We start from the raw sequence: 27911 nt of genomic DNA on the forward strand, positions 1-27911 counted from the left end.
TGTGATTAGTGATTCTCGTTACACAGTCACTGTAAAAAAGAGAATGGAGTTTTTGCTTCCCGAACCCAAGACCCTCAAAATAACCGTGCCCACATTTCCACTCTTTTGGGCAGTTTTTATGAGAGTCTTAGGAGATCATTTTGACCTCACTTCAGGATACGACAGCGGTATCAGTTTGATCCAGCCTGGGTCCCCAGGGCCTGGAGTGGCCATAGTTTATCCGCACGCCACTCCGTTCTTCTCCCGCGCCTGTGGTGAGGAACGCTCAGCCCTTTCCCTGCAGTCCCGCGCGCTCACTACCCGTGCCGTTCTCCATCTGTTTTATTTTCTTGCAGGACAAGATGTGCTGATATCCCAGTACGCTGGAAACAAAGAGGCTGTGCGGGCGGTCTTAAAGCAGAGGTTAGGAACAAAGCATCAGGCAGAGGAAATGAAACGCTGGAGTCCTTCACTGTGCTCTGTACCGCATCAAACCTGATATTACTTTCGTGTGTCTTGATGCACCAACAATGTTTTTGAAAATTTCACTTTGTCTGGTTTAATTGTTTAAGACAGTGTAACACGGAGGCGTGCCAATATTTATGTACAAACAGTTCACTTAAATGTGAATTTCAGAATGTTCAGTTCTTTCCTGTCTTCCATTATTGATGTACTCTTTGGCAAAAAAATTAAGTGTGACATGAATTTCCTCTTCTTGTAGTCAGTTTCTCTTAACGTCACTTTTGTACCAGTGTCATTCAAAGAGCATACTGCTTTGATGTTCTGTCTAGGTGGCTGCCATACGTGAGGTGGCTTTCCTTGTGTTTGTCTAATCATACTATAAACCCATCTCTAAAGCAAGTTTATTTTTTACTTGTGTGTATTTTCAGACACTTGTGTTTTTTTTGATTACTTAAAAAAGAAAAAAAAAGAAAAAAAAGGTGATTTCACTGCTACGCTATTGTCTTTGGTTCACACACTGATGATAAACAGAGACTGGGATTTGTGTACAATTGGAGGTTCTGGAGGTTCTGAACAGCTGCCCCGCCCCTCCCCCTTTCTACTAGGTCTAACAGTGCCCCTTTGAGGCGAGAGGTGAAGGTGCAGCTGCTGAACCGGCCATTGTCTGCCACCCAGGCACCCCAGGGACCCCCACCTCTCCTGGGACCCCAGCCTCCTGCACTTTTCCCTGGGGACCAGGGGGCTGGTGCTGCTGCTGCAGCCGTCACTGCTGCGGCCCTCACTGTCACTGCACCGCTCCTGAAGGTTAATACAGCCCACTCACACACTGCAGTTACTGCACAGCATTGTTCCTGTTGGTTGTTTTGGGGTGCTCATGCAGGATGTTTTTAGTGTTAATGCCAGGGTGTAGTTTTGGGGTGTTTATATAGGGTGTAGTATTGGGGTGTTAGTACAGAGAGTAATTTTTGGGTGTAGATGTGGGGTGTAGTATTGGGGTGTTAATGCAGGGTGTAGTTTTGGGGTGCTCATGCAGGGTGTGGTTTTGGGGGGTTAATTCAGGATGTAGTATTGGGGTGTTAATGCAAGGTGTAGTTTTAGGGTGCTCATACAGGGTGTAGTTTTGAGGTGTTAATGCCAGGGTGTAGTTTTGGGGTGTTTATATAGGGTGTAGTATTGGGGTGTTAGTACAGAGAGTAATTTTTGGGTGTAGATTTGGGGTGTAGTATTGGGGTGTTCATGCAGGGTGTAGTTTTTGGGTGTTGATGTAGGGTGTAGTATTGGGGTATTAATGCAGGGTGTAATTTTTGGGTGTTGATGTAGGGTGTAGTATTGGGGTATTAATGCAGGGTGTAGTTTTTGGGTATTGATGTCAGGTGTAGTATTGGGGTGTTACTGCAGGGTGTAGTTTTTGGGTGTTGATGTTGGGTGTAGTATTGGGGTGTTCATGCAGGGTGTAGTTTTTGGGTGTTGATGTAGGGTGTAGTATTGGGGTGTTAATGCAGGGTGTAGTTTTTGGGTGTAGATGTAGGGTGTGGTATTGGGGTGTTAATGCAAGGTGTAGTATTGGGGTGTTGATGTAGGGTGTATTATTGAGGTGTTAATGGTGTGATTGGGGTTAATGTATGTGTTTTGGGTGTAGATGTAGGGTGTGGTATTGGGGTGTTAATGCATGGTGTAGTATTGGGGTGTTGATGTAGGGTGTATTATTGAGGTGTTAATATCGGTTGTAGTATTGGGGTGTTAATGCAGGGTGTTGTATTGGGGTGTTGATGTGGGGTGTTGTATTGGGGTGTTAATGCAGGGTGTTGCATTGGGGTGTTGATGTTGGGTGTAGTTTTGGGGTGTTAATGCAGGGTATAGTATTGGGGTGTTAACGTGCGGTGTAGTATTGGGGTATTAATGTTAGGTGTAGTTCCGAGGGGTTAATGTAGGGTGTAGTATTTGGGTGTTAATGTAGGGTGTAGTATTGGGGTGTTAATGTATGGTGTTAATGCAGACTGTGCCTGCAGGCGCAGAGTGAGCTGGACTCGCAGCTGGCGCGTTTCTCGGCGGACCTGCAGCGGCTGCAGGCGGTCAGGCCTCAGGAGGACCGCAGCAGCGCGCTGGAGCAGCAGCTCCACTCCCTGACTCAGCAGAGACTGCAGCACCTGGAGAGGATCCAGGAACAACAGATGGAACTGCAGGTATAGGCCCAGCACAGGCCCTGCATTTCTGCTGTAACTGCAGATACCGGCCCCATGCAGGCTCTGCATTTCCCCTTTAACTGCAGATACCGGCCCCATGCAGGCTCTGCATTTCCCCTTTAACTGCAGATACCGGCCCCATGCAGGCTCTGCATTCCTAACTGCATTCGCCATGCGGCTCTGCATTCCTCCTTAACTGCAGATACCGGCCCCATGCAGGCTCTGCATTTCCCCTTTAACTGCAGATACCGGCCCCATGCAGGCTCTGCATTTCCCCTTTAACTGCAGATACCGGCCCCATGCAGGCTCTGCATTTCCCCTTTAACTGCAGATACCGGCCCCATGCAGGCTCTGCATTTCCCCTTTAACTGCAGTTACCGGCCCCATACAGGCTCTGCATTTCTGCTGTAACTGCAGTTACCGGCCCCATGCAGGCTCTGCATTCCTCCTTTAACTGCAGTGACCGGCCCCATGCAGGCTCTGCATTTCCCCTTTAACTGCAGATACCGGCCCCATGCAGGCTCTGCATTTCCCCTTTAACTGCAGATACCGGCCCCATGCAGGCTCTGCATTTCTCCTTTAACTGCAGATACCGGCCCCATGCAGGCTCTGCATTTCTCCTTTAACTGCAGATACCGGCCCCATGCAGGCTCTGCATTTCTCCTTTAACTGCAGATACCGGCCCCATGCAGGCTCTGCATTTCTCCTTTAACTGCAGATACTGGCCCCATGCAGGCTCTGCATTTCTCCTTTAACCGCAGAAATTGGCCTAATGCAGGCTCTGCATTTCTCTTAAAAACATTGTCACTTAATTTTAAACATCCAAAGCAAAAATATAGTGTCTGCTTTCTGTCTCATTCAACTGTAATGGTGACCACATAACACTGATGGTTTGGCGTTCATCCATTTTAATCATGTGACCCTATAATGTCTTGCTTTACTCCTGTAAAGAAGAAAAACAAACTGTTTAAAGTGAGCGCGGTGGCCCATGGATATGTGAACATGAAAAACGCTGCATTGCCGTAGTGTCAGTTGGAGCACCGAAGATCCGATTAAGTTGTGTGTAAACCCGCTTCCTCCTTCCCTTCTTGATGTCCAGACTCCAGACAGTCTGTTGCTGCCCACTGCAGATGAAAGGATGTCAGCGTAGTCTTGGGACTGGGTTGCATGTGCGCAGCCGGATCCCTTGGGACGCTCCCCTCCTGCTTTGGCTCACCTCCTCTGCACTGCCGCTCTCCCTGCCTGTCACCTCCACACATTTCTGCTGCTGTCACTCTGTCCCAGCAGCCTCAAATTAGGAGGCTCTGCCGTCCGGTTGAGACGTGTCTGTCTTCATGCTGCTTGTTCTGTTTCCCCATGAGGTGGCATGGTGCATCCCAGCCCCCTCCCTAGCAGTGCTTATGTACACAGTTATTGCATTGCATGCTGGTCTGAGCTCTTGATATCTGAGTAGTTAGTGCAGGGCTGTACATGTCTTTGGCACCACATGGTTGCCGTTCTGCTTTTCAAAGGGAAGCGTAAAATTTTTAGATCCAGTCTTAGTTTTCTGTTCGAATATACACATCTAATAGTGATTTAATATCACTTTATAAAGTATTTTGTGTTTCTGGAAATTATATTATAACGGGACAGTTTATTTTCTGTAATTTTTTCTTAGAGCACAGCAGTCTGTGGTTGCATTCGCCATAGAAAATGGTTTTAACTGAAAATAAGATTAAATGTAATTTGTTTTGGGAGAATAATCACTACACACAGGCAGCCTCCGGAGGCATGGTATCCCTGTACAGGCTGCATTGGAGCAGCCTGAAGTGTATTCTCCTGCTCTAGATCACAAAGCCCTGAATGCCTCTGGCCTGCACCAGGCACTAACCCGTTCCATTCTGCCCAGTTTGGCACAAAAGCTCGTGTCACATGACACTTGTCGTCTTCTTTTTTTATACATTTGACAGAAGCGAATAAAATATTTGCAATACTAAAACTTTTATGTGACAAGCCGACGATCGTGCGCATGAAGTGCCATGGAAACGTTGTTGCGTCGGATTTTGTTGCGACGTTGCACACGTTTTCGATCTGCAACGAGAAAGCAACAAAATGCAAGCATTTATGGAAACCTCTGAGCTGTGGCTTCACTATATTCGCAGTGGTGAATCTGCCACGAATAGCGCTATTCAGATAGCTTACCTGTTGCTTTTACTGTTTGTGTAACAAAATATGCTACAAATGTTACTGTTTGTATATTCTTCTACTATACTATATACTATACTACTCTACTATTATAACCGTTGAAATATGACCATTGTTTTACGGGGAATGAACCATGGCGCCCGTGTGTTGAATACGCTCTCTCTCCTCCCAGAACCGTCTTCTGGGCTCCGCCCTGGATGTGGTGACGGCCCGCGTCCCTGGCCCCGCCCCACAGGCGTCCGCGGCTCCCGCTCTGCAGCTGGCGCCGGGCCCTCGTGAGCAGAGCGTCACGCCCCCCGGGCCCCTGGCCCCCACCACCGCTGGGACAGGAGCAGGTAAGCCTGTCAGAGTGATGAGGTCACTGCATTCAGGCACACTGTCACACACACGCTCTCACACACGCCTGCATTTCATTACAGATGTTTGGCGCATACACACATGCGCACACACACTCTCACAAGCGCTCTCTATCTCACACACACACACACACACACACACATTTCATTCACGCCTGTATTTCATTACAGATGCTTGTTGCTCACTGTTAAAACAAACTGCATAATGCAGCACGGAAGCTTTTTTTTCCAAAGCCCATCATGCTCTATGGCATGTGTAAAAATGCTGAGCAGGCCCATTTGACCTCAGATTTTGGATCAAGATGGCAAGAGAAAAAGATCAAAGGGACTTTTAAAGAGGGTTCACTGTTGGGGCACGGATGGCAGAAGCTTCAGTCACAAACACTGCTCAACTGACTAGTGTTTCAATAGAAACTGTGACTAAAGTGACAAAGTGACATACTATGGGAAAGACATCAGTAAATACGGTTGGAAATTGTGGTCGAACGAGCACAATGACCATGATGTTCGTGCATTAGAGTGATATGTAAGGAAAAACAGGAGAGCAACATTTCCGCAGGTGACTAAGAACGGCAATGCAGGACGTTATCAGACTGTGTCAGCAAGAACAGTCCGTTGACAACTACATAGGAGGGATATTATTGTATGGTTGCAGTGCATAAGCACCTCATTGCAAAGATGATTGCACATTTAAGAGTTCAGTCGTGCAAAAACCGTAGGCACTGGTCTACAGAGATGTTGAAAAAAGTGATATGGTCAGATGAGTCATCCTTCACCATATAGCGCTCGGTGAGCTTTCTGTGGAGAGAGAGAGGGATACAGGAGCCCGAGGTCCTGCCTTGACCTGCCTCCGTTCCCCAGGTGACCCGGCCCAGCGCGGACGCGGGAGGCGGACCCCCCCGGAGACTCCGGCCCCCCGCAGGTTCGCCCCTATGCCCATGTCCCGGGACGCCAGGGCCCGAACCGGCCAGGAGCACCTCGCGCCGGACCCGCAGAAGGCTTCCCGCCCGGCAGGAGGTGAGTACCGCTACTGTGGGCTGCTGTGCGCTGACTCAGCGGGCGCCGCGCGGGTTTGACTGCGCTCAGAGAAACGCGTGGGCTGCGTGTGTAAAAACACGGGCCCCAGCCAGCCAGCGCTTTTCACCTGCTGAAGCACCTACAGTACCCTGTGTGTGGATACACGACACACAGGGATGTGTGACAGGTCTTCAGTAATGGTGAACCGCACATTCCAGTGTTTAAGGGTAGATACACTACACACACGGGGATGTGTGACAGGTCTTCAGTAATGGTGAACCGCACATTCCAGTGTTTAAGGGTAGATACAGTGCACACAGGGATGTGTGACAGGTCTTCAGTAATGGTGAACCGCATATTGCAGTGTTTAAGGGTAGATACAGTGCACACAGGGATGTGTGACAGGTCTTCAGTAATGGTGAACCGCACATTCCAGTGTTTAAGGGTAGATACAGTGCACACAGGGATGTGTGACAGGTCTTCAGTAATGGTGAACTGCACATTCCAGTGTTTAAGGGTAGAACAGTCAACAGCTGGTGAAGGTCTTCAGTAATGGGAATGCACATTCCCGTTTAGGTAGTACAGTACACAGGGATGTGTGACAGGTCTTCAGTAATGGTGAACCGCATATTCCAGTGTTTAAGGGTAGATACAGTGCACACAGGGATGTGTGACAGGTCTTCAGTAATGGTGAACTGCACATTCCAGTGTTTAAGGGTAGATACAGTGCACACAGGGATGTGTGACAGGTCTTCAGTAATGGTGAACCGCATATTCCAGTGTTTAAGGGTAGATACAGTGCACAGCGGGATGTGTGATTCATAATGCAACCATATTCAAATGTAAGTAGATACATCTCACATGGGTGTTTGATATCTTTTGCCAACAATGTTTAATTAATATATTATATTAATTAACTATTCCTAGCGTAGTACTCAGATGTTCTGGATGCTTCCAGGAAAAAAAGGCCCCACTGATATCTTTTGAGTGTTAAGACAGCCAATCAGCAGCAAGGCCTTGCAGCTTCCATGTGGTTGACAAGAACACATCAAATGGAGACTATATGACCATTCAGGTCAACTGGCAGTGACGCTTGCTTTCTGTACATCATCATGTCTTGATACAGAACCTTAATGAGCGATGGTATCATATCTTTTTTCAAAATTCAGAACCTAATTATGCAGGGGAGCGGAAAAGGGTCATTCAGACGCAGATCATGTTACATTTTCAGCTCATACGTACATGAGTCTCAGTTACATATTTAAATGTTAATTAACAAATAAAAAATGTATTTTAAAAAATGTCTTTTCAAGGAAAAAGGAATTTTAAATCTAAATCTGACAGCCCTAGTGTGAGCTTGTTATCTGTCCCACTTTAAAATGAAATGTTTATTCTGCCTCCAAACCCATCTAAACACAATGGTGACAATAGCAGTTTCCCCTGCTGAACCTCTCGTGTGTATGGTGTGGTCACTGAAGTGCGATGTGAGCGCTTTCTCCTTGGTGGACACTGCGGTATTGCTGGGTTGTCGCTGGCTTTCTCTGGGGCGTGGGCACAGCTGCTACGCCTCGGTCTCCCGAAGCAACCCGCAGGTGTCCCCTCCCACATGCCCAGCCCGCCCCCCGCCTGTTTCCTTGGCGATCGGTTCCGCAGTAACCACGGGAGCCTGGCCAAGCCTTTCAAGGGTAGTCTGGGAATCTGTGGCCGTGGCTTTGCACTCGGCACACAGCACCGTAATGGGGAAGGTGTGTGTGTATTTGTGTGTGTGTGTGTGTGTGTGTATATGTGTGTGTCCTGCCAGTGCTGACCTTGTTTTTCGGACAAAATATGTTGAAAGGATCGCAGCCTAAAAGTTTGCATTATACAACATGGGGACATATGCCAGCTGTTGCGATTTATCACTGATATACTGCTGAACTATTTTCTTTTTGTAATATTTCTTATTTCAAGATGATTACATTATCATTTGAACAAAAGAAAAAAGAAATCATTAAACATTTTAAAAACTTTTTTTCCTGTCTGTAGCATTGTTTTGTTCAATAGCGACACTTACACTGCTTTTTTTCATGAGGACATTTCCTTCTCACATTTTGAGAATTCCTAAGCTATTAATGTCTTATGGATGTACTGCCTCATTCATTTGTCATGTTTTGATTATTTCCTTTGAAAGTCTGCTAATCTGAACAGTGCCCATTCTGCTACCTGCTTTCTCTATTAGGACTTTTACAATAAGCCTCTTATTTAGGTTGAGACAGTTTCAGTTATTCTTACTAATGTGCTTGGACGTTGTGCTGCTTATTATGGTTTTTCTTCAGATGCTGCCTAACAGCACGCGTATAACAGGCACTAACAGACGGCAGTACTTCTGCCTGCCACTTGGTGGCAATAGCAGTCTCTCACAGTGGAGTTGCTAAGCGCCCAGCGAAGGCAAGCTTGAATGCTGCAGAGATTGGCAGTTAAGAAAACAATAGAAAATGATGTGAGCGTGAAGGTACACTTCCACCCCGCCTGATGGCTGGTCTGGAGCCACTTATTTTTGCCTCATCACCTCAGGATAAGGCGAGCGGAAAAAATAAGTGGAGGGAGCGGCCGCCGCGCTGCCGGCGAGCGGTAAAGCGGCGGGGAGGGTGCGCCCTGTCCGCCTCGTAGAGCCCGCTCGCCGAGCCTCTGTAGACCATCGCGGAGGAGCGTCCTCCTATAGCGGCGCCGCGACGTAGCGGGTGCTAGCGGGCCGACGCCAGGCCGGCGTCCTTTCAGCTCTGTGCCCGGAGTGCCTTTCCTTTGTGCTGGGGTTTTTCTGCCTTCTGTGTGTTACACGTTTTAAAATGGCTGCCCGCGTGCCTGTCCCTCTTTCCACAGGGGAAGCACCCAGAGCACCCCAAACCTCGGAGTTCTGCTCTGCTCCATCTCTAGAATGCACCAACATTCACTCTGCCCAGTCAAAAGATATTTTGGCACCGTTGTATTTTGGGTAGGGGTGGGATGGCAGGCTCCTCTTAAAGCAGCTGTTACTGTCAGAAGCAAGACAATGAGCTGTGTGTGAAAGCTGTACAAATGGCTCTAATGCCAGCTTGAAAGGCTGAAAACCTGAAGTACGCCACTAGCCAGTGGAAAATCAGTTAGGAGGTTGTGTGCATGAAGACACGGTAACTCAGTCACGTGGAATTGGGGAGAAAAGGGAAAAATAAGAGAAGATAAACGTAAGAAGCCAGCCAGGCTCTGTGGCCATGTTAATTTGGTCCCTGTCTGCTCCTCCCCCTATACATTGTGGCTGGTTAGCTGGAGTCGTGGTGCATGCTGGGATTTTAGAGGGAGGAAATGGAATGGGATGCGGGTGGTGTAGTATTGACACAGAGTGTAAAAACGCGGTGTAGTGTAATAAAGGGAGTGTTGAAAAGCCCTTTTGCTGGTGTCAGTTGGGGTTTGGGGCGGAGCCTGTGCGAGAGTAGTAGGCTGTGTCACAGTGTTGCCGTGGCGCGTGGGCGTAGCCGCGTCTCTCATCCGTCCATCTTGCGGAAGGCGACCAGGCTCGGGCTGGTTTCCCCGCAAACGCTGGTTGCCAGGGGGACGGGGCGGACTGACGCCGGGGGGGAGAGAGGTGGTGGAAATGAACAGGACGTCAGAAAGCAGTCGCCATTATGATTTACCGGCGCGCTGCGTCGTCTTCTCCGTGTCCTGGACTGGGATGAACCCGCGAGCCTCTGGCCGCCGCGGGTTTTTCCAGAAGCGACTCTCCGCTCCCGCCCCGCAGCAGCAGCAGCACCTCGCCCGCGGGGTTTCTCATTCTCGGGTTTAACGGGGCGCAAATGGAATTTTCGGCGCTTCCCTCACCTTGAGAGCGAGGCGGGAGGGACGGCTCTGAGCTCCTGCGCAGGGGCGCGTCGCTCAGAGCCGCCATTTTCCCTTTGTGCTCGCGACGGGGCGGCTGTTTTACAGAAACGCTCATGTGTTTGTGCAGCTGATACTGCAGAAAGGTTGAGATGAAAACGGGGGGCTGTGTATGGCGTGCGTCTTAACCCCAGCGGCTCCTGGTATCGCCCCCCCCTCTCCCTCAGCTGTAATTACAGGCCGCCCCCCCCCCGCTTGCTGGAAAGGTCAGAGCCGGGCCTCTCCTACGTGCAGTCTGAAGACTAGGACAACCCCCCACCCCCACTCGCCCCCAATCTAATCTGTCTGAATCGAGGCGCTCCGCCAGATCTCCTGCAGTCAGAATGACGTGTGTGTGTGTGTGTGTGTGTGTGTGTGTGTGTGTGCGTGTGTGTGTGCGTGTGCGTGTGCGTGTGCGTGTGCGTGTCTGTGTGAGAGTGTGAGTGTGTGCATGAGTGTGCGTGCGTCTGTGTGTGTGTTTGTGTATGTGTGTTTGTGTGTGTGAGAGAGTGTGTGAGTGATTGTGCATGTGTGTGTGTGTTTGTGTGTGTGAGAGAGTGTGCGTGCGTCTGTGTGTGTGTATGTGTGTGTGTGTTTGTGTGTGTGAGAGAGTGTGTGAGTGAGTGTGCATGTGTGTGTGTGTGTGTGTTTGTGTGTATGAGAAGGGTAATCATGACACATAACATGGCCTGTAAAATGTGTGTGGCTGTTTCTGTATGTATGCTTGTGTGTGCAGACCGCCCCGTGGGGAGAGCGTCTGTGTGCAGAGGACACTGCAGATGCGTCTGTGCCTCGCTGCTCTCGCGGCGCAGCTGCAGGTGCGTCTGTTTGCTCTGCGTTTCCATGCGACGCAGCGCCGGCCTGGAGCTGACTGCCAGACCAGCACACAGAACAGGGCCAGAGCGCCTCTGCTTTCCACGTCTGTCCTCTGCATGATTCACTGCCTGCGCTGCGCAGTCTCGCTCTGGGGTAGCGCTGTGTGCAGTGTGCCGACTCTTCACCTGGACATCGCCCTTTAACAGCACAGAAAGGCATGCACACACACATTCACTGGAGCTCAGGTACTACTTATGCACCTTAAATATATGTGTTATTCAATGATCAAAACAAAAACACTCACTCAGAACACACATTTCATGTATATTTATGTGTGTGTGCGTGCGTGTGTGAAAAGCCTTTAACCTTTATAAAGCAGTATCTGCCTGCAAGGTCAGCGCAGAAGAATCTGCATGTCCCTGGTGCTGTTCCCCCAATCCCCCAATCCTCTGCCCCCAGTCCCCCAATCCTCCAGTCCCCCAATCCTCTGCCCCCAGTCCTCCAGTCCCCAATCCTCTGCCCCAGTCCCCAGTCCCCCAGTCCCCAGTCCCCCAGTCCTCCAGTCCTCCAGTCCTCCAGTCCTCCAGTCCCATCCATCCTCTCGCCCCACAGTTCCCCCAGATCCTCTGGCCCCCAGTCCCCCAGTCCTCTGCCCCCAGTCCCCCAATCCTCCGCCCCCCCAGTCCCCCAATCCTCCGCCCCCAGTCCCCCAGTCCCCCAGTCCCCCAGTCCTCCAGTACCCCAGTCCTCTGCACCCGGTTCTGTTCTAATGAGCGATGAAGACCGTACTCTGTTGCTCTGTTCAGACAGTTGCACGCGGGGTCTGCCGTCTTTGGCTGACCTTCAGCAGCTGTCAGCGCGGCCGCTGTCTGTACCTGCAGAACGGCGGATAGGGCTGCGGGTGGGCGGAGCTGTCTGCTGCCGGACCCCCCGCTCTTTCTCTCGCTGGGCTGCGCGTGGCTACGAAGCCGCCCTGCTTCTCTGCACGTTTCGGATACGCCACACTAATCAGCAGGACTTTTTTTTATTAGTGAGGTTCCTAACGCAGAGACCTCGGTGTGTGGACGCTGGGACCCTCCGGGCGGTCAGGCCCGGTAAAGTCCGAACGTGGCTCAGCGCTGGACGCCCTGTAGTTTGTGGCTAAACCGCTTAGCCTAGATGGGTTGACTGGCCTGCTCTTGTCACAGTGCGTTCTTCAGCGTCTGTGCAGCCTCCAGCGCTAACTGCTCTCTCAAACGCTGCCTTCTGCAGAAGCTGATTGAGTGTGTGTGCTGTCAGTGTGTAGCTGAAACGTGAGCGGGGTCAGTGGCACACACGCTAGCTGTGTAGCAGCGGCAGCGAGTGCTGGTGGTAATGAGTGTTACGCGAGCTTCTCGGTGAAAGCTGTCTGCTGTGCATTATTGATGACCTCTCACCGCGCCCCGCCTTGTGCATGGGCCGAAGGGAAGGCGTGGCCTAACATCTCTGGAATTACCTCATTTTGATTCGCTGGCGGTGTTGCGGGGAGGTTGTCATGGCAACCGTGCGATTTCTGCAGCTGGGAGCAGATCTCTCTCTCTCTCTCTCTCTCATATCATTTCTCTGGCTGCTAGACTGATTGAATTCTCTCTGGGGATAGGGCTATTTTTAGATCTCATTTCTTTGTCTCTGGCGCACATCAGAGCAATGCTAACTCCCTGACATGAAAAGGAATATAGGGCAGTGAGGGGCTTCACGCATTTGTGAATATTTGAAATCCTGCCCCGATACTGACATTGCCCTCCATTATTTTGAAGCCATTTGATACCGAAACGTGTCACTAACGATAGGGAAACGAATAAAATATTTTGCGAGCCCTAATGTTGTAAATGGGCGGGGATGTGAAAACGGTCCTCTGAGCAGCACACAGAGCCCCCCCCCACTTCGTACATCTGCAGTCAGTCAGCCTCGTGCTGCCCCTGCCTCCTCTGTACAGTACAGTACATGCAGTACAGTACGGTACACTGGTCCCAGCTCTGTATCCCATGACCCTGTGAGTGCAAGCAGGGCGCCGCTGACCCCTGCGTGAGCCTGACGTGTGTGTGTGTGTGAGCCTGACGTGTGTGTGTGTGTGTGAGACTGACTTGTGTGTGTGCACGAGCCTGACTTGTGTGTGCGTGAGCCTGACTTGTGTGTGTGCGTGAGCCTGACTTGTGTGTGTGCGTGAGCCTGACTTGTGTGTGTGTGTGAGCCTGACTTGTGTGTGTGTGCACGAGCCTGACTTGTGTGTGTGCACGAGCCTGACTTGTGTGTGCGTGAGCCTGACTTGTGTGTGCGTGAGCCTGACTTGTGTGTGTGTGAGCCTGACTTGTGTGTGTGTGAGCCTGACTTGTGTGTGTGCGTGAGCCTGACTTGTGTGTGTGTGTGAGCCTGACTTGTGTATGTGTGAGCCTATCTTGTGTGTGTGCGTGAGCCTGACTTGTGTGTGTGCGTGAGCCTGACTTGTGTGTGCACGAGCCTGACTTGTGTGTGCGTGAGCCTGACTTGTGTGTGTGCGTGAGCCTGACTTGTGTGTGTGCACGAGCCTGACTTGTGTGTGTGCGTGAGCCTGACTTGTGTGTGTGTGAGCCTCTCTTGTGTGTGCGTGAGCCTGACTTGTGTGTGTGTGCACGAGCCTGACTTGTGTGTGCATGAGCCTGACTTGTGTGTGTGTGAGCCTGACTTGTGTGTGTGCGCGTGAGCCTGACGTGTGTGTGTGCGTGTGCCTGACGTGTGTGTGTGCGTGAGCCTGACTTGTGTGTGTGCGCGAGCCTGACTTGTGTGTCCGTGAGCCTGACTTGTGTGTGCACGAGCCTGACTTGTGTGTGCTTGAGCCTGACTTGTGTGTGCACAAGCCTGACTTGTGTGTGTGCGTGAGCCTGACTTGTGTGTGCTTGAGCCTGACTTGTGTGTGTGTGAGCCTGACTTGTGTGTGTGCACGAGCCTGACTTGTCACATTATTTGTCATGTATGTGCTTGGTAGTAGATGATAGAGCATTAGGATGTAGTAAAACATAGATTGCGTCTGCTTGTTCTGGTAAAATGAGCTTCAGTGGAATGCACAGGTCATATGCTTTAGATCATTGTAAACATGTGCTGATCAGTGAGGACAGAAAGCATACTTTGACACGTGGGTCAATATGTATTTCAGTTAATGTGTTCTGGGGCGATGACAAGGCCCTGTCTTTCAGCCTGACCTGAAGAAGAGCTGGCAACCTTCAGCTGTCCATCGTACAGAAGGGTTTTCATGATGTTAGACTTCCCTGGTAAATTCACTGCCAGGTGAAATTGATATTCAGTTTGTGTTGCAGTTGATTTTACGCGGATGATTTGGCAAAATAGCAATGCGCATACTATGGTGAAAGGACACACGGACACACAACCGCACGCACGCTCACACACAAAGACACGTGCACAGGTAGAGCCGTTTCTTCTTAAGCCTCACTGATGCTAATTTAGCGGCCGATTGGAGCGGCCGTATGTGCCTGTGACATTACAGTAATTGCTCTGGGATTTGATTGGCTAATTTATACTTTCCTTCCCTCCTCAGTCATTTCCATTTAAAGCGCAGGCGCCCTCTCCTGCTGCGCGCTACGTGCTCGTCTCTCTCGGGAGGGCAGCGGCAGCCACGGGGCGTTGCTAGGAAACAAGCCATCCTTTTGTTTTGACGCCTGGATGGAGGCAGCGCCGGGGGAGGAGAGGGAGAGGGAGAGACGGAGGGAGAGGGGGAGGTGGCACCAGGCTTCTCGTGCTCGTTCTGACCTTGTAACAATTACCTGAGAGCGGAAAACAGGAGGGGGGGGGGGCGCAGGAGGAGGAGGAGGACGCTGCTCCACACGCCTCAGCCGCTCCTGCACCCCCCAGCCCAGACCCACTCTCCCTCAGACCTGGTTCCCGCTCGTCTCCCAGGAGCAACCGAGCCGCGTGTGTCTGCTTGAGGAGCGGGGAGGAGAGGAGAGGAGAGGAGAGGAGAGGAGAGGAGGTGGGGGTGGGGGTGGGGGTGGGTGCGGGGGCGGGGGCGGGGACGGGGGGCGCTTTTTGTTAAGGTTTGTTCCGTTCGCTCATTGTTCGGTGCGCAAAGCTGAAATCATGGTCCGATACTCAAATGAAACGCAACCTTATTTTAGTGCAGCAGGTCTCATTGCTGGTCTGAGCATGACACAGCTGGTGAAATTCCCCGGCAAAAACAGAACATATTGTTCCAGACTTTAAAAATGTGATAACATAAAGGCATTGTGTAGTGATGGACTAGGACAGAATGAGAGGGCTGTGGGAGAGACCAGGGACACATGGGGGAGAGGGAGTCTTGCTTGCATAACCTCACTGTGTACGGCAGAGCTCGCGTTTTACACTAGCCTCCTGTGCGCCTGCATCTTTGCCACGGCGGTTCAGGTTGAGTTTGAGCGTCTTTCTGAAGGGTATGAGTGCAGCGGTCCAGTTCGGACTGCAGCCTTTATAGGCCCTGCTGATCAAGTCCTGAGAAACACTGCTGCCCATTGGCAGCAGAAATAGTTCCAGACTCAAGGTGTGTCTTCTGGCTGTTGCTATTGTACCGGGCCTCTCTAAGTCTAATAGGGTGTGGGCCAAGGCCCAGCAAGCAGCAGTGCCAGAGGATGGGCTGGCCGTGATCCCGCCCACTTCTCAGCATTCAGCATCCATATGCCCCACCCACTCATCAGCAATGAGCTGCCAGCACAGCCGCTTCCGCATTCCTCTATCGCTGCTTCAGCACTTCTGGTAGGTACGCTGGTAGTGGTACGATGGCACTGTTTTACGGCAGATGTATCAATATTGCAAAATAAATCAATATGAACGTTTGATCCCCGAAGCTGAAATGGATGATGATGGACACTTGTTTTACATCAAATATCTTCTACATCAGCACTGAGCTAGCTAAGCAGTTTGGGGTAAATGTGAGCAATATTTATTCAGTTTCGCGAGCGTCCATGAAGTATGTTGTGCTATGTTGCTAGGCTATTCCCTCTCAACAACTGCTTGAATAGAAGCGGAAGTGCAGGGGCAGCAATATTTTTAGAAGGAAGTACGTAAATGCCAATGCCAATAGCAGATGTATGTCTAAGCCCCACCCACTCCACAACATTCAGCATCTGTAAGCCCCTCCCACTCCACAACATTAAACATCCGTAAGCCCCTCCATCTCAACAACATTTAGCATCTGTAAGCCCCTCCCACTTCACAACATTAAGCATCCGTAAGGCCCTCCCACTTTACAACATTCAGCATCCGTAAGCCCCTCCCTTTGCACAACATTCAGCATCTGTAAGCCCCTCCCACTCCACAACATTAAACATCCGTAAGCCCCTCCCACTTTACAACATTCAGCATCTGTAAGTCCCTCCCACTCCACAACATTCAGCATCTGTAAGCCCCTCCCACTCCACAACATTCTGCTTCCATAAACCCCATAGGGAAATTAAATTTTTTAAATGTTAATATGGACTCCACATTTGACTTCACAAAATCACAGTGCTCAAGTGGAAGCATGACCAGAATGTCAGCCAGGCTGACGGATTCTACCCACAGTCAGATTATGCAAATAAGGTGACCAACAACTTCAAAAGCGCAACTGTGTTCCGGGATGAAAGGCAGTTTATGGTATCATGACGTACGGCAGTTATCTCTCCCAGTAGGGGCTCAGTAAGCTTAAATGGCTTATTGCTGCAGGCTGGACAGACGGGAACATAAAAGCCAGCTCTTCTAACACAGTCATACGCGCGTGCATGCGCGCGCACACACACACACAGACACACCCTCACTTCCGTCCTATCTCAGCCTTGATTCTGATGAATGTCGCGGGCGTGCAGCGTATCTCTCCGCTAAATCTGTTCCAGTCGGAGCGAGCGGTATTTTTAGACCGCGGCAGTTCCTCCTTTCCACTTAATCAGATTGCGTGATGTAATTGCTTTTCAGATTAGCATAGACTAAAAAGAACACTGCTGCCAAGTGTGACCTCACTGGGTTTCCAGTCTGGAGTGCAGCAGCTGTTGATTTCCACTTCAGGGAGGGTCGCCCGCCCGCCCGATCCTCTCGTGACAAAGAGGGTCTTTTCCGTCTCTGCTGTCCCTGCTTAAGGAGGAGGGAGGCTCCCCTTTGTTCCTCCGCCTCAGCCTTCGCACTGCCAGCCCCGTGGCACAAAATGGCCGCCACACTGCACGGGTCGCTGCCACATCATAAAAAAGCGCAGTCTCTCTGCCGTTAGATTCAGCCTGGACCCCTAGCGCCCTCCTGATTTGCACGGACACACAGAGCCAAATGCAATACTCGTACAGAGGATACTGTTCTAAGAATTTATTTTAAGATTGAAGATTATCTTAATTTATATGGTGCTTTCTATTTTTCTTGTTTTTTTAAAGCACGTCATACATTTATGTAAACAAATATTCTTGGGACAGGAGTGGATAAAGAAAAGCCCAAAATTATATTAAATGAAGGAGGTTAACAGGCCATTTCGGTCTTCTGTGGTCTTATCTGCTCCTGTAGCATGGTGCTGCACACTGACTTCTCAGCACTCATTTTACTCTAGTTTTCTGTTTTACTGATTTTTATAATTCCTAAAAATAAAAGTGAGTTTTCTTTTAAATAATTACTGATGTTAAGAAAATGATCGGAATTTGAATGTTTGAGTTGGTAATTTGGCTGTTTTAATTTCTGTTGAAATGGAACACTATGCTTGCTTTTTAGAATATACTTGACTTGGTATCTCTCACTCTCTTCGGTCTGATGGCTGAACGCTTGCTAGCTGATGAGCATGGTTTGGAAATGAGTAACTTGTGTAACCTGTGTCTACGTTGGGAAAATGTAGTCTCTGTGACTGTAAGGCTGAGGTCTGTCAAAAGGTCTGTGACTAACCTCCCCCCTCACTGCTGTCTGTCAAACTACTGACACCCAGCATTAGAGCTGCCTGGACGTAACTGCTGTAATAGGGACCTGTCTTACCAAGATGGATCTTGTCGAGTCCTGAAGTTTCAGACTTTCCTGAGCCAATCAGAGGTGCAAGAGACAGTAGGGACTTCGATATTGAGGACAGGGTTACTGTTTCAGCTCAAACAATGGGAATTTGGTGTAAAGAGTACACTGGAGCTCTACATTCCCTTCACCAAGTCCCTCATATGGAATATGGACCACAGTGAACTAGGCTGACACTCCAGTATCGAACAACACGATCTCAAAGTGCAGTGCTTCGCCGGCCTTGTCTTTACATTTATTTGTAGCATTTGTCTTTGTTCTTGTCCTGAGCATTCATTTTGTTATTCTAGAGTAGAACGAGCAGGAAGTCCTGTCCAGAGTGCCGGTTATATGTAATGCCTCCGCCCTGAATTATTATTAAAATTCAGATTTGTCAGGATGAGCTGGCGTGGAGTCGCGCGGCTCGACACGCCGTAGCTTTTCACCGCGGCCGTGTCTCCAGCTGCCCCGTCGCCATGGCGATGCCAAGGGAGGCCATCTGTCCCCCGCAGCGATGCCCTTTTAAAATGAAATGGCAGGCTTTATTATTAGCTCGCACCCTTACCTGCTAAGGCCGCGGGTGAAGCCGCCGAGGTCGGCCTGGGTCAGCGCGCCACCCGGAGCACGCGTCCGCCCCTGCCGAGCGCTTCGAAGCCCCTTCTTCGCCGCGCTTGCGTTCAGCTCCCGGTCGTTCGGCCCGCCGGCGCACACGTCTCCTTCCCCCTGAGCGCGCGAGTCTGAATTTCACGGCTGTGCGTTTCAGGTAATTAGACATGGAAGTGTTCTGTGAGCGTTACCGGTGGACATCTGAATAACGTCCCTCTCCTCCAGTTTTTTTTTTCTGGCGCGTAGTGACTCACTGAGACGGATCTACGCCCTTTCACTTTCAGGCTTGAAGATTAAACAAATGCGATGGAATTGACAAGGATCATTTGTTGACACATTCAGTTAATTATACACTGAATATAAAAAAAAACAAAACAAAAAAACACTGAATATATCAACAGCAGCGGATTTGCCCCAGAACCAACCAAAAATTTTGTGTATATCATTATTTAGCCATATTCCCCCTCAAAACTGACATGTTCAATATTAATGTAATTTTCCCACAATTTAAAATGGTTTATGGCAACCTTCTTATGGGTACCCTGTATATTTTACAGAATCTTATGTTTGGTAGCAGTCAATGATAAACAGAATTGACCTACATTCTTAACCAATTATCATGAAAGAGGAAAATTTCCCAGACTTAAAAATGTGTGTAAATACCTTAAGCACATTGTAACTATTGCACATTAAAGCTGCATTTGGGCCCAGCTGAAGAGCTCTGGTCTTAGGAATTATTCCATTGCGTATAGTCAGCTTGTTTACCGCTGGCACTTCAGCTAGCCGTGTACATGCTCAGTCCTGTTCAAAACCAGTAGCCTACACTGTGTCCTGAGAAATATTGCTGATGTATTCTGACATATAAATCAGATAAAATCCATGGTTTCTTCGAAAGTCAGATCTCACAGTGCCCACGTGTGCGCACACACACAATAATATATTTTTTATATTATATATATAATCCAAATTACTCAGACATGCAAATGTATGTGAACGATATTTTATAGTATTTAGCTAACTTGGAGGATAGAGTGATCAAGTTCTTAATAAATAATAATAATAATAATAAAGTTATTTTTTATATATTCAGTTCCAATTCTCATCGTAGTTATTTGTTGGGTTCAGTTTATCCCTTTGTTAGGCGTTCTGAATGATCACTGCAGACATGGTATTTCATTCAAGCTTTTAACAAGCACATAATATGGATTTAACACTGTACACTTCAGAACAGCAGATTTAATCTGTGTACAAATGTAGTCCTTCACATTTTTATTTTTAGTTTTTATTTAGCACCTCCAGTCTGAAATGATTTTACAGTGGGGGTGTGACTAACCTCCCCCGTCACTGCTGTGATGTGGAGCTCCCAGCAGCCATTTTGTGGCAGAACCCTCAGCAGCTTAGACAGAGAGGGAGGGCCAGTCCGTGATTCTCCTGTTCCTGAATTCTCAGCTTGCTTTGCAGCTCATATTCAGGGTAACTTCACCCTGAATAATACACTGACATTTATACCGAATGTGTCCAGTGTGATGTTATTCACATTACATTATGCCGAACACATTTATTATCCAGTATATATGTATATATTTAATATCTGGCATAAATGTATAATATCTAAATGTAATCATACCCCAACACAGGCATGCTTATATTTTAATACTGTACATTCATTCAGTTATGCTTACATTTATACAGCTGGTTATTTAATGTGTTCAGTTTTGCTTAAATTTATACAGCTGTTTATTTAATGTGTTCAGTTTTGCTTACATTTACACAGCTGTTTATTTAATGTGTTCAGTTTTGCTTACATTTATACAGCTGGTTATTTAATGTGTTCAGTTTTTCTTACATTTATACAGCTGGTTATTTAATGTGTTCAGTTTTGCTTACATTTACACAGCTGTTTATTTAATGTGTTCAGTTTTGCTTACATTTACACAGCTGTTTATTTAATGTGTTCAGTTTTGCTTACATTTATACAGCTGCTTATTTAATGTGTTCAGTTTTGCTTACATTTATATAGCTGTTTATTTAATGTGTTCAGTTTTGTTTACATTTATACAGCTGTTTATTTAATGTGTTCAGTTTTGCTTACATTTATACAGCTGTTTATTTAATGTGTTCAGTTTTGCTTACATTTATACAGCTGTTTATTTAATGTGTTCAGGTATGCTTACATTTATACAGCTGTTTATTTAATGTGTTCCATTTTTCTTACATTTACACAGCTGGTTATTTAATGTGTTCAGTTTTGCTTACATTTACACAGCTGGTTATTTAATGTGTTCAGTTTTGCTTACATTTACACAGCTGGCTATTGAATGTGTTCAGGTATGCTTACATTTAGACGTTACACATTTTTACACTTGGGTATTTTCAAATGATCCATTTAAACCGCTGCATATTGATGGTGTTCAGGTGTGCACGTAGAATTATAGATGTATCTCAGGTAGCTCTTTGAAAATGACTTCATGAGCCTGTTCAGGTTTATCTTAAGTATTTAACCCTTAATTTAACTGGAGCAGTCCTGAGGGACAGCGATGCAGAGCTGTCTTTACGTTTGACTGGCTGGCCTTATGAATGGCGATTTGCATAATGTATGCATATTCATTTACACGTTACAATGACTTGGCAGATTACACATTACCCAATTATATCGCTGGGAATTTATTGAAATGCCTGTGGCAGGTGTGTGGAAATAACAGACCTCAGTCAGCACAGGCTGTTTTTTACGCAGTGCAGCACAGCCCTCACATAGCAGTGAGCACAGGCGTTTGCATGGCACCGCGTTTTCCTGTGCAGTAAAGCAGGAACGTGCACGGGCAGGGGGTCCGGGTGCCTGGGGTAGATTGGTGTGCCCTTTTCTCACTTTGAGGACCTGCCACTCAAAAGGGCTCTGCAGGACCCTGCAGTACAGCACACCAGGCCAGACCATGCCGTGCCTTCACAAACAGCACCTCTAAAAGATTTAATGACTTCAAATCAGCTCTGAATGATTGATTTATTCCTTACATGTACAGCTTTTTTCCCCACCAACTGCTGTTTATATTTTTTTCTTCATTATATGTAAGTGTGCATTTAAAATCAGGGCTGCGTTTTCAGCCACCTCCCACTGCTTTCAACTTGTGAGAGAGCTGACTGTTCTTATGGTGCTGTTGTTCTGTAGGGCTTAGGTTGTACTAACCATGCATCACGCCTGACTAGATGTTAGGAGACCACCCTACTCTGATAGAGATAATATATGTGCAGTAGATGTCTCTCTTTACATCACATTCAGTGAGCTGCAAATGATGGTCCTCATTGGAATGGCCCAATTGAGCCAGTTGCAGCATATCCTGTGTTTGAGTGCTTCCCCCCTTGGTTTAGCCTGGAGATAAAGTTCACAAGTCTTCATATAAATTTACATTAACTTCTTGGTGGCAAAAGCAAGACTGTGCAAAACCAGCTATGATTCTGAAAGCTTTCATTCGCATGATAATTATTCAACAGCCACATGAGAGAATTTGATTAGATGCGTACATGTCCTTTTGGTAACAGGCGTAAGTTGAAATGCACCGGGCAGGTGTCGGTGTGATATGTTTGAAACATCTCTAATGTTCCTGGCCACTTCTGTCCACAAACACATTTCCTGAATATTACTTTACAGGGATGCCAGGAAGTAGCTCTGTTAAGTAGTTCTAATTAAGGTCGTAGAGAAGTCTTATTAGGAGCAGTCTGTGCATATTATCTCTGTTAAGTGCAAACCTGTGCTTAGTTATTTGGTGGGTGTGTGAAGCTCTGTCCTGGAGAGCACGTCCTCTGAATGGAGGAACACAAATCTGCTATAAATGTATAGTATAGTAACCAAACAGTGAAACGCAGTTGGCAGAGCTCAGATTTTATTCATTGCAGGTAGGATTAATTAGTTACTCTACCATTTCAGCTCAGTTTTTATGCTACTGTTTTGTATTCAGGCTATCTGGACTTTGAGCTGAGCTATGTATACATTAAATCCTATTAACATTTAGTGTTTGGCAGAGGAGATTTATCTGTGAATTATTTACAGTCTGAGATATATATACACACACACACACACACACACACACAGTTGAGGACAAAAGTTTACATACACCTTGGCTAAAGACATTCAAACTCAATTTTTCACAACTCCACACATTTCATGTTACCATACATTTCCTGTGTTAAGTCAGTTAGGGTATCTACTTTATTTCCATAAGAGGTCATTTCAAAATAATAGCTAAGAGACAGAATTTATTTCAGCTTTTATGTACTATATCATATTTTCAGTGGGTCAAAAGTTTACATACACTTTGTTAGTATTTGGTGGCATTGCCTTTTAATTGCTTAACTTGAATCAAATGCTTGGGGTAGCCTTCCACAAGCTTCTCACAATGCTTTGTGGAATTTTTGCCCATTCTTCCTGACAGAACTGGTGTAACTCAGTCAGGTTTGTGGGCCTCCTTGCTCAGACACACTTTTTCAGTTCAGTCCACAAATATTGTATGGGATTCAGGTCAGGGCTTTGTGATGGCCACTCCAATACTTTCAGTTTGTTGTCTTTAAGCCATTTTGTTACAATTTTGGAAGTATGCTTAGGATCATTGTCCTGCCCAGTTGCGACCAAGTTTTAACTTTCTAGCTGATGTCTTGAGGTGTTGCTTCAGTATTTCTAGATAATCCTCCTTCTTCATGATGCCATCTATTTTCTGAAGTGCACCAGTTTCTTTTCCAACAAAAAAACCCCCACAACATGATGCTGCCACCCCCATGCTTCACAGTTGGGATGGTGTTCTTCGGATTAAAAGCCTCACCTTTTTCCCCATACATAGCACTGATCATTATGGCCAACCAGTTCAATTTTTGTTTCATCTGACCAGAGAACACTCCTCCAAAAGGCTAGGTCTTCATACTGGTTATCACCTGCAATCTTCATTCTGGCTTTTTATGCTGGTCTTGGAGTAGGAGCTTCTTCCTTGCATGACAGCCTTTCAGGCCATGGCGATGTAGGATTCTCTTAATGGAGGATGTCGATACTATGGTACCTGATGCCTCCAACTTCCTTTGTTGTTGTCTTGGGGTTCAGTTAAACCTTTCGGACCAAAGTTTGTTCAGCCCTGGGAGTTCATTTGTGCCTCCTTCCTGAACGATGCAGTGTCTGTGTCGTCCCAAGCTTTTTATATTTGCATACAATTGTTTGTACAGATGCTCATGGTACCTTCAGTTGTTTGGAAATTGCTCCTAAGGAGGAACTGGACTTGTGGAGGTCCACAGTTTTTTTTCTGAGGTCTTGGCTGAGTTGCTTGTATTTTCCCATGGTATTAAGGGCAAAAAGGCAGTGGCTCTTAAGGTAGCCCCTTAAATACAACCACAGGTGCCAATTAACTCCCAATTAACTCCTAATTATGGCAATTGGCCAATCAGAAGCTTCTAAAAAGTCATTCCATCAATTTCTGGAATCTTCCAGACTGTTTAAAGAGACAGCCAACTTGGTGTATGTAAACTTTTGACCCTCTGAAATTCTGATATAGTGAATTAAAGCTGAAATAAATCTGTCTCTAATCGATTGTTTTAAAATTACCTCTGATGTGAACAAAGTAGATACCCTAATTGACTTGCCAAAAGAAATGTCTGGTAAAATGAAATGTGCAAAGTTGTGAAAAACTGAGTTTGAATATCTTTAACCTTGGTGTATGTAAACTTTTGGGCCTCAACTGTATGGGGCAAATATGTGGCATTTCATCCCCAGTAGAAGAGATTTTCCTTCCAGTTGTGTCACACCTATAACTGAAAGCACGCAGGGGATTTGACTGCCTCTGTGTAGCTCTTGGCCATGTTGCTGTTGGTACAGTTTGGACAAAGGGTAGGGAGGTCAGCACAGGGATCATTCTAACAGCTGAATGGATACTCCCTTCAGAAAGGCACTTTACAGCCACGCTAAATGTGCACTCATCACGCACGGTGAAATTTCTCGGCCTAGCCTTCAGTTGCACCGTTAGCAGTTGGCCCAAAACTGAAATGTTACTCGATTGGAGTCACACAGGAGGCGCCTCTACTGTGGCCCCGTGAATGGGTGAACGGGGTCTGTTTTTGGAAAGGCTGGGATCCAGAAGCTCCTTTTACAGTGTTTTACTGCTGCACGGCAACATGATTTAAAAACCTGTTTGTAACTACAATTTCTCTCTCAGTTTGATATATTCAATTTTAGAATAGGGCCTTTCCATTGCAGCAATACGCTCTGTCAGTTTGGCAAAGTTTGGAGGAGGGAGGTGGGGGCGTGGGGGAGTGGAAAAAGGTATATTTTCCTTTAAGAGGCGGATCTGCAGGCTCATTCATGCACTAGACTGAGAACGGTGCCTTAACCACATGAGCCACCAACAGCCCCACAATTACACGGATTTATTACAGAAGTGATTGCAATTAGGAGTGGGACATTTTACCATTTTTTCTACACAATGACAAGCTGATTTGCCCTTGTGATTACTCGAGTGCACATTTTATCTGGCTTTACTTCGTACAGAACATCGGGAAGAAATAAATGAATAAGCACCCCACAGTTATCCATCTCCTTTCCAGTAATTATCAAGTTTTAGTAGACTGACAGGTTACAGACATTGTTTGATAAGTTTTATTTAGCTAATCTGGGAAATGAAGGCGTAAAAATAGACCAAACAAGGCTGCATCTTAGAAATCACGGCCTAAAACTGCAACACATTTAGCCTTCAGCCTATAGTGTTGTGTCTCTCTTGTGCACTGCACTCAAGGGGAAGGAGGATGAACCAAAACGGTCAGAGAGGGTGACAATTAAGGACCCAAATGCGTACGCGTGATTCTCGCAGGAGAAAATGTGCACGTCCCCTGCACTATGCATGATGTCATCTTGTAAGCTGTAGCTGAAAATAAACATGCCTTGGCCTAAAGAGAACACACGTGTGCTGCAAGAGATAGGCTATTGATGATTTGAATTGATCATATCCTGAAATCAATGTGACATTTTTGTGAACTACTTTCACAGCTATTAGCCAACCATTTGAAGGAGAATACATAAAAAACTGTGTGTCACACACATGCACACAGACGCACACAATGTGACATTAGCATTTTAAAAATATATTTACTTAAAAAATAAATGAATAAAAATATATAAACAGGCTAATATGTATATTTATGTCTACATAAAAACCCACTTACACAATGTGATGTTAGCAGTCATTAATCTATTTTTGTATATTGGTTATGCCTTGTTTTTTTATTTTTTATTTATTGATTACATTTATTTCTAAGTGATTAAGAATCTACTGGAGTCTTCTTTTACTTGAGTAAACCCTTCCACCACTAATAATTTATTTTTGATCAAAATAAACTGCATAAAATAATTTGCACATGGCTTCACACTGTTTAGTGCTGAAAAGTAGTTGTTGTTATTGTTCAATTTTTTCCAGACATATCTACAGTTTTTAAGCTAAACATACCAAACTACTCTGTTGTAACCCTGTACCTGTTTGCTTGTATTTTTCTAATCCTTCATTTTTCTCATACTTCACCAACTAGCCAATCAAGGTTTAAAAATGTTTCCGTTGGCTTAACATTGATGAACTTGCATTTAAACAGATTTTCCATGGCATAACTGCTGGGAGAATTCAGGTGGTATTGTAGGCTAATTATAATTGTTGCTGCAGCTATCCAACTCCATTTTCCTGTCTCACATTTATAAACTATCTCTAAATTACTGCAAAGAGTTTTGATACACATTAGCAAATGGACCTTGAGGAAAGAATGCTCTGTGGTGCAGTGCCTTTCACAGCAGCCATCTTGGACTCTCACTCTGTGTGCTTTTGCGCTTTTATTCACCGCTGTATCTCTGTGTGAGTGTCCACTTCTGCAGTGACTGGGCAGCTATAGGGGAATGCCCAGTTGAAATTCCCCTGCTTGAATGTGCCAGTGCCCCTCCCTGCATAGGAGCCGACTGGCCTGGCACCAATCAGGCCAAACCACTTCATTTGGAGTGTGTGCACAAATCATGAGTGCACAAATAGCCTTCCGCAGACAAATGTCCTTCCATAACTGTACACAGATATGGAAGGACATTTGTTTTTCTTTTTCTTCTTCTTCTTATGGCTGATCAGATTACTAGGAATGACAACTCATTGTATATAGCCCTGTACTTCACTGTGTACTCAGGGCTGTGTAAAAGCCCGAATGTTTTTTCTACCCACTGGGGAGGTTTTTTTTTATCTGTACTTGCTGGGTTTATGGGAGTTCTGTGTAATTTGTCCTATTTCCTGTTTTTTGTAAAGCGTCTTTGTGACAGTGTCTTGGCGAACAGCGCTGTCAAAGTAAAATTGAATTAGCGTGAACCGTGTATCTCCAGTTACCTAATGTCAGGGAGGAATGGCCTGCATGGTGAAATTGTGCTCCCCTCAGTTTATGATCTGTCAGTCTCTCTGAGCGCTCATCATTGGGCGCTGGCATTTTAGCGCTGTTAGAGAAAATCCCATCTGTGAGGGAAAACAGGAAATGGAGTTCCTCACAACGGCATCACCCGACAGTGCCAGAGGCAGCTCTAGGCACTGTACTGAGCTTGTTTGAGCGGTCGATAGCAATACTTTAATCATGTGGTTAGCCTCAGTTTGTGTACGCCTAATTATGTTGTTTTCAGTTTAAAATGTCTTGGAGTATTATAGCTACAATCACTGGGTAGCTTCTAGCTTGCTAGCTAACATCTGCTATACAATATAGTGATTGTGTGTGATTATCTAACTGGCTAGATACAAACAGCAAATGTCAGTAGGAAGCCAACTGTAGTAACATTATCTAGCAGGGCAGACATTTAGAGAAACACTATTGCTTTGTGTTTCTCTAAATGTGGCTTGTGGGATATTAGACTTTGGAATGCACAATGCTAAAGCGGTAACACAGTTGCATTTAAGTTTAGCTCAGAAAATGCTGGGCTTATGAGCTAGATGGCTGTCATTTCTGACTAATTTGAAATAAATATGACAATAAATACTATTTATCCTTTGTATTTTCTACACAACACATCTGTATTTTCGCATGCTCATTCGTTTTTTAATTTTTATGTATTTATTTTGAGCTTTAGACCCACAATTCTGCCTGCCAAAGTGTGTGAGGGGTGTAGTATAGGATATTGGCAGTAGATGCCAGTCTTAGCGTCTTCTCCTTTGGGCCCATCAGATTATAGAGGAAAAAAACAAGACCAAAAGTTATCCCTTTATGTCACCAATGGTGAGTATACCTGAGATGACAATTAATTTGTTCAATTAGGAGAGGTATTGGTGATTGGCAGTGGCTGTTTGCCCTGTATGAGCCAAAAGCCAAGCTGCTTTTTGGTAATGCCACCTATTGCTTCGGTGCTGACAATATCAAATTCTGAAATTCTGGCATATTGACACCTAAAGAAAAAGAAGTGCACTGTACATAGAGGTAAGCTCTACCAAAGGGGGCAGTAGTGGGCAGATTAAAA

The 27911-nt window shown here is 46.6% G+C and overlaps 1 protein-coding gene across 7 annotated transcripts in view; it reads left to right on the forward strand.

Annotated features, from left to right (window-relative positions):
- kiaa0586 (KIAA0586 ortholog) overlaps positions 1–27911 on the forward strand; it is a 204575-nt gene that overhangs the window by 3317 nt on the left and 173347 nt on the right. For all 7 annotated transcript variants that reach the window (XM_064336570.1, XM_064336561.1, XM_064336598.1 and 4 more), the window contains exons 4-8: positions 336–402; positions 1047–1245; positions 2451–2624; positions 4981–5143; positions 6026–6181. In XM_064336570.1, coding sequence (XP_064192640.1) covers positions 336–402; positions 1047–1245; positions 2451–2624; positions 4981–5143; positions 6026–6181 — 759 coding nt within the window. The remainder of the gene's footprint in view (positions 1–335; positions 403–1046; positions 1246–2450; positions 2625–4980; positions 5144–6025; positions 6182–27911) is intronic.

The sequence above is a fragment of the Anguilla rostrata genome, chromosome 1 (assembly GCF_018555375.3).
Source record: "Anguilla rostrata isolate EN2019 chromosome 1, ASM1855537v3, whole genome shotgun sequence".
In the NCBI taxonomy this organism is placed as follows: Eukaryota; Metazoa; Chordata; class Actinopteri; order Anguilliformes; family Anguillidae; genus Anguilla; species Anguilla rostrata.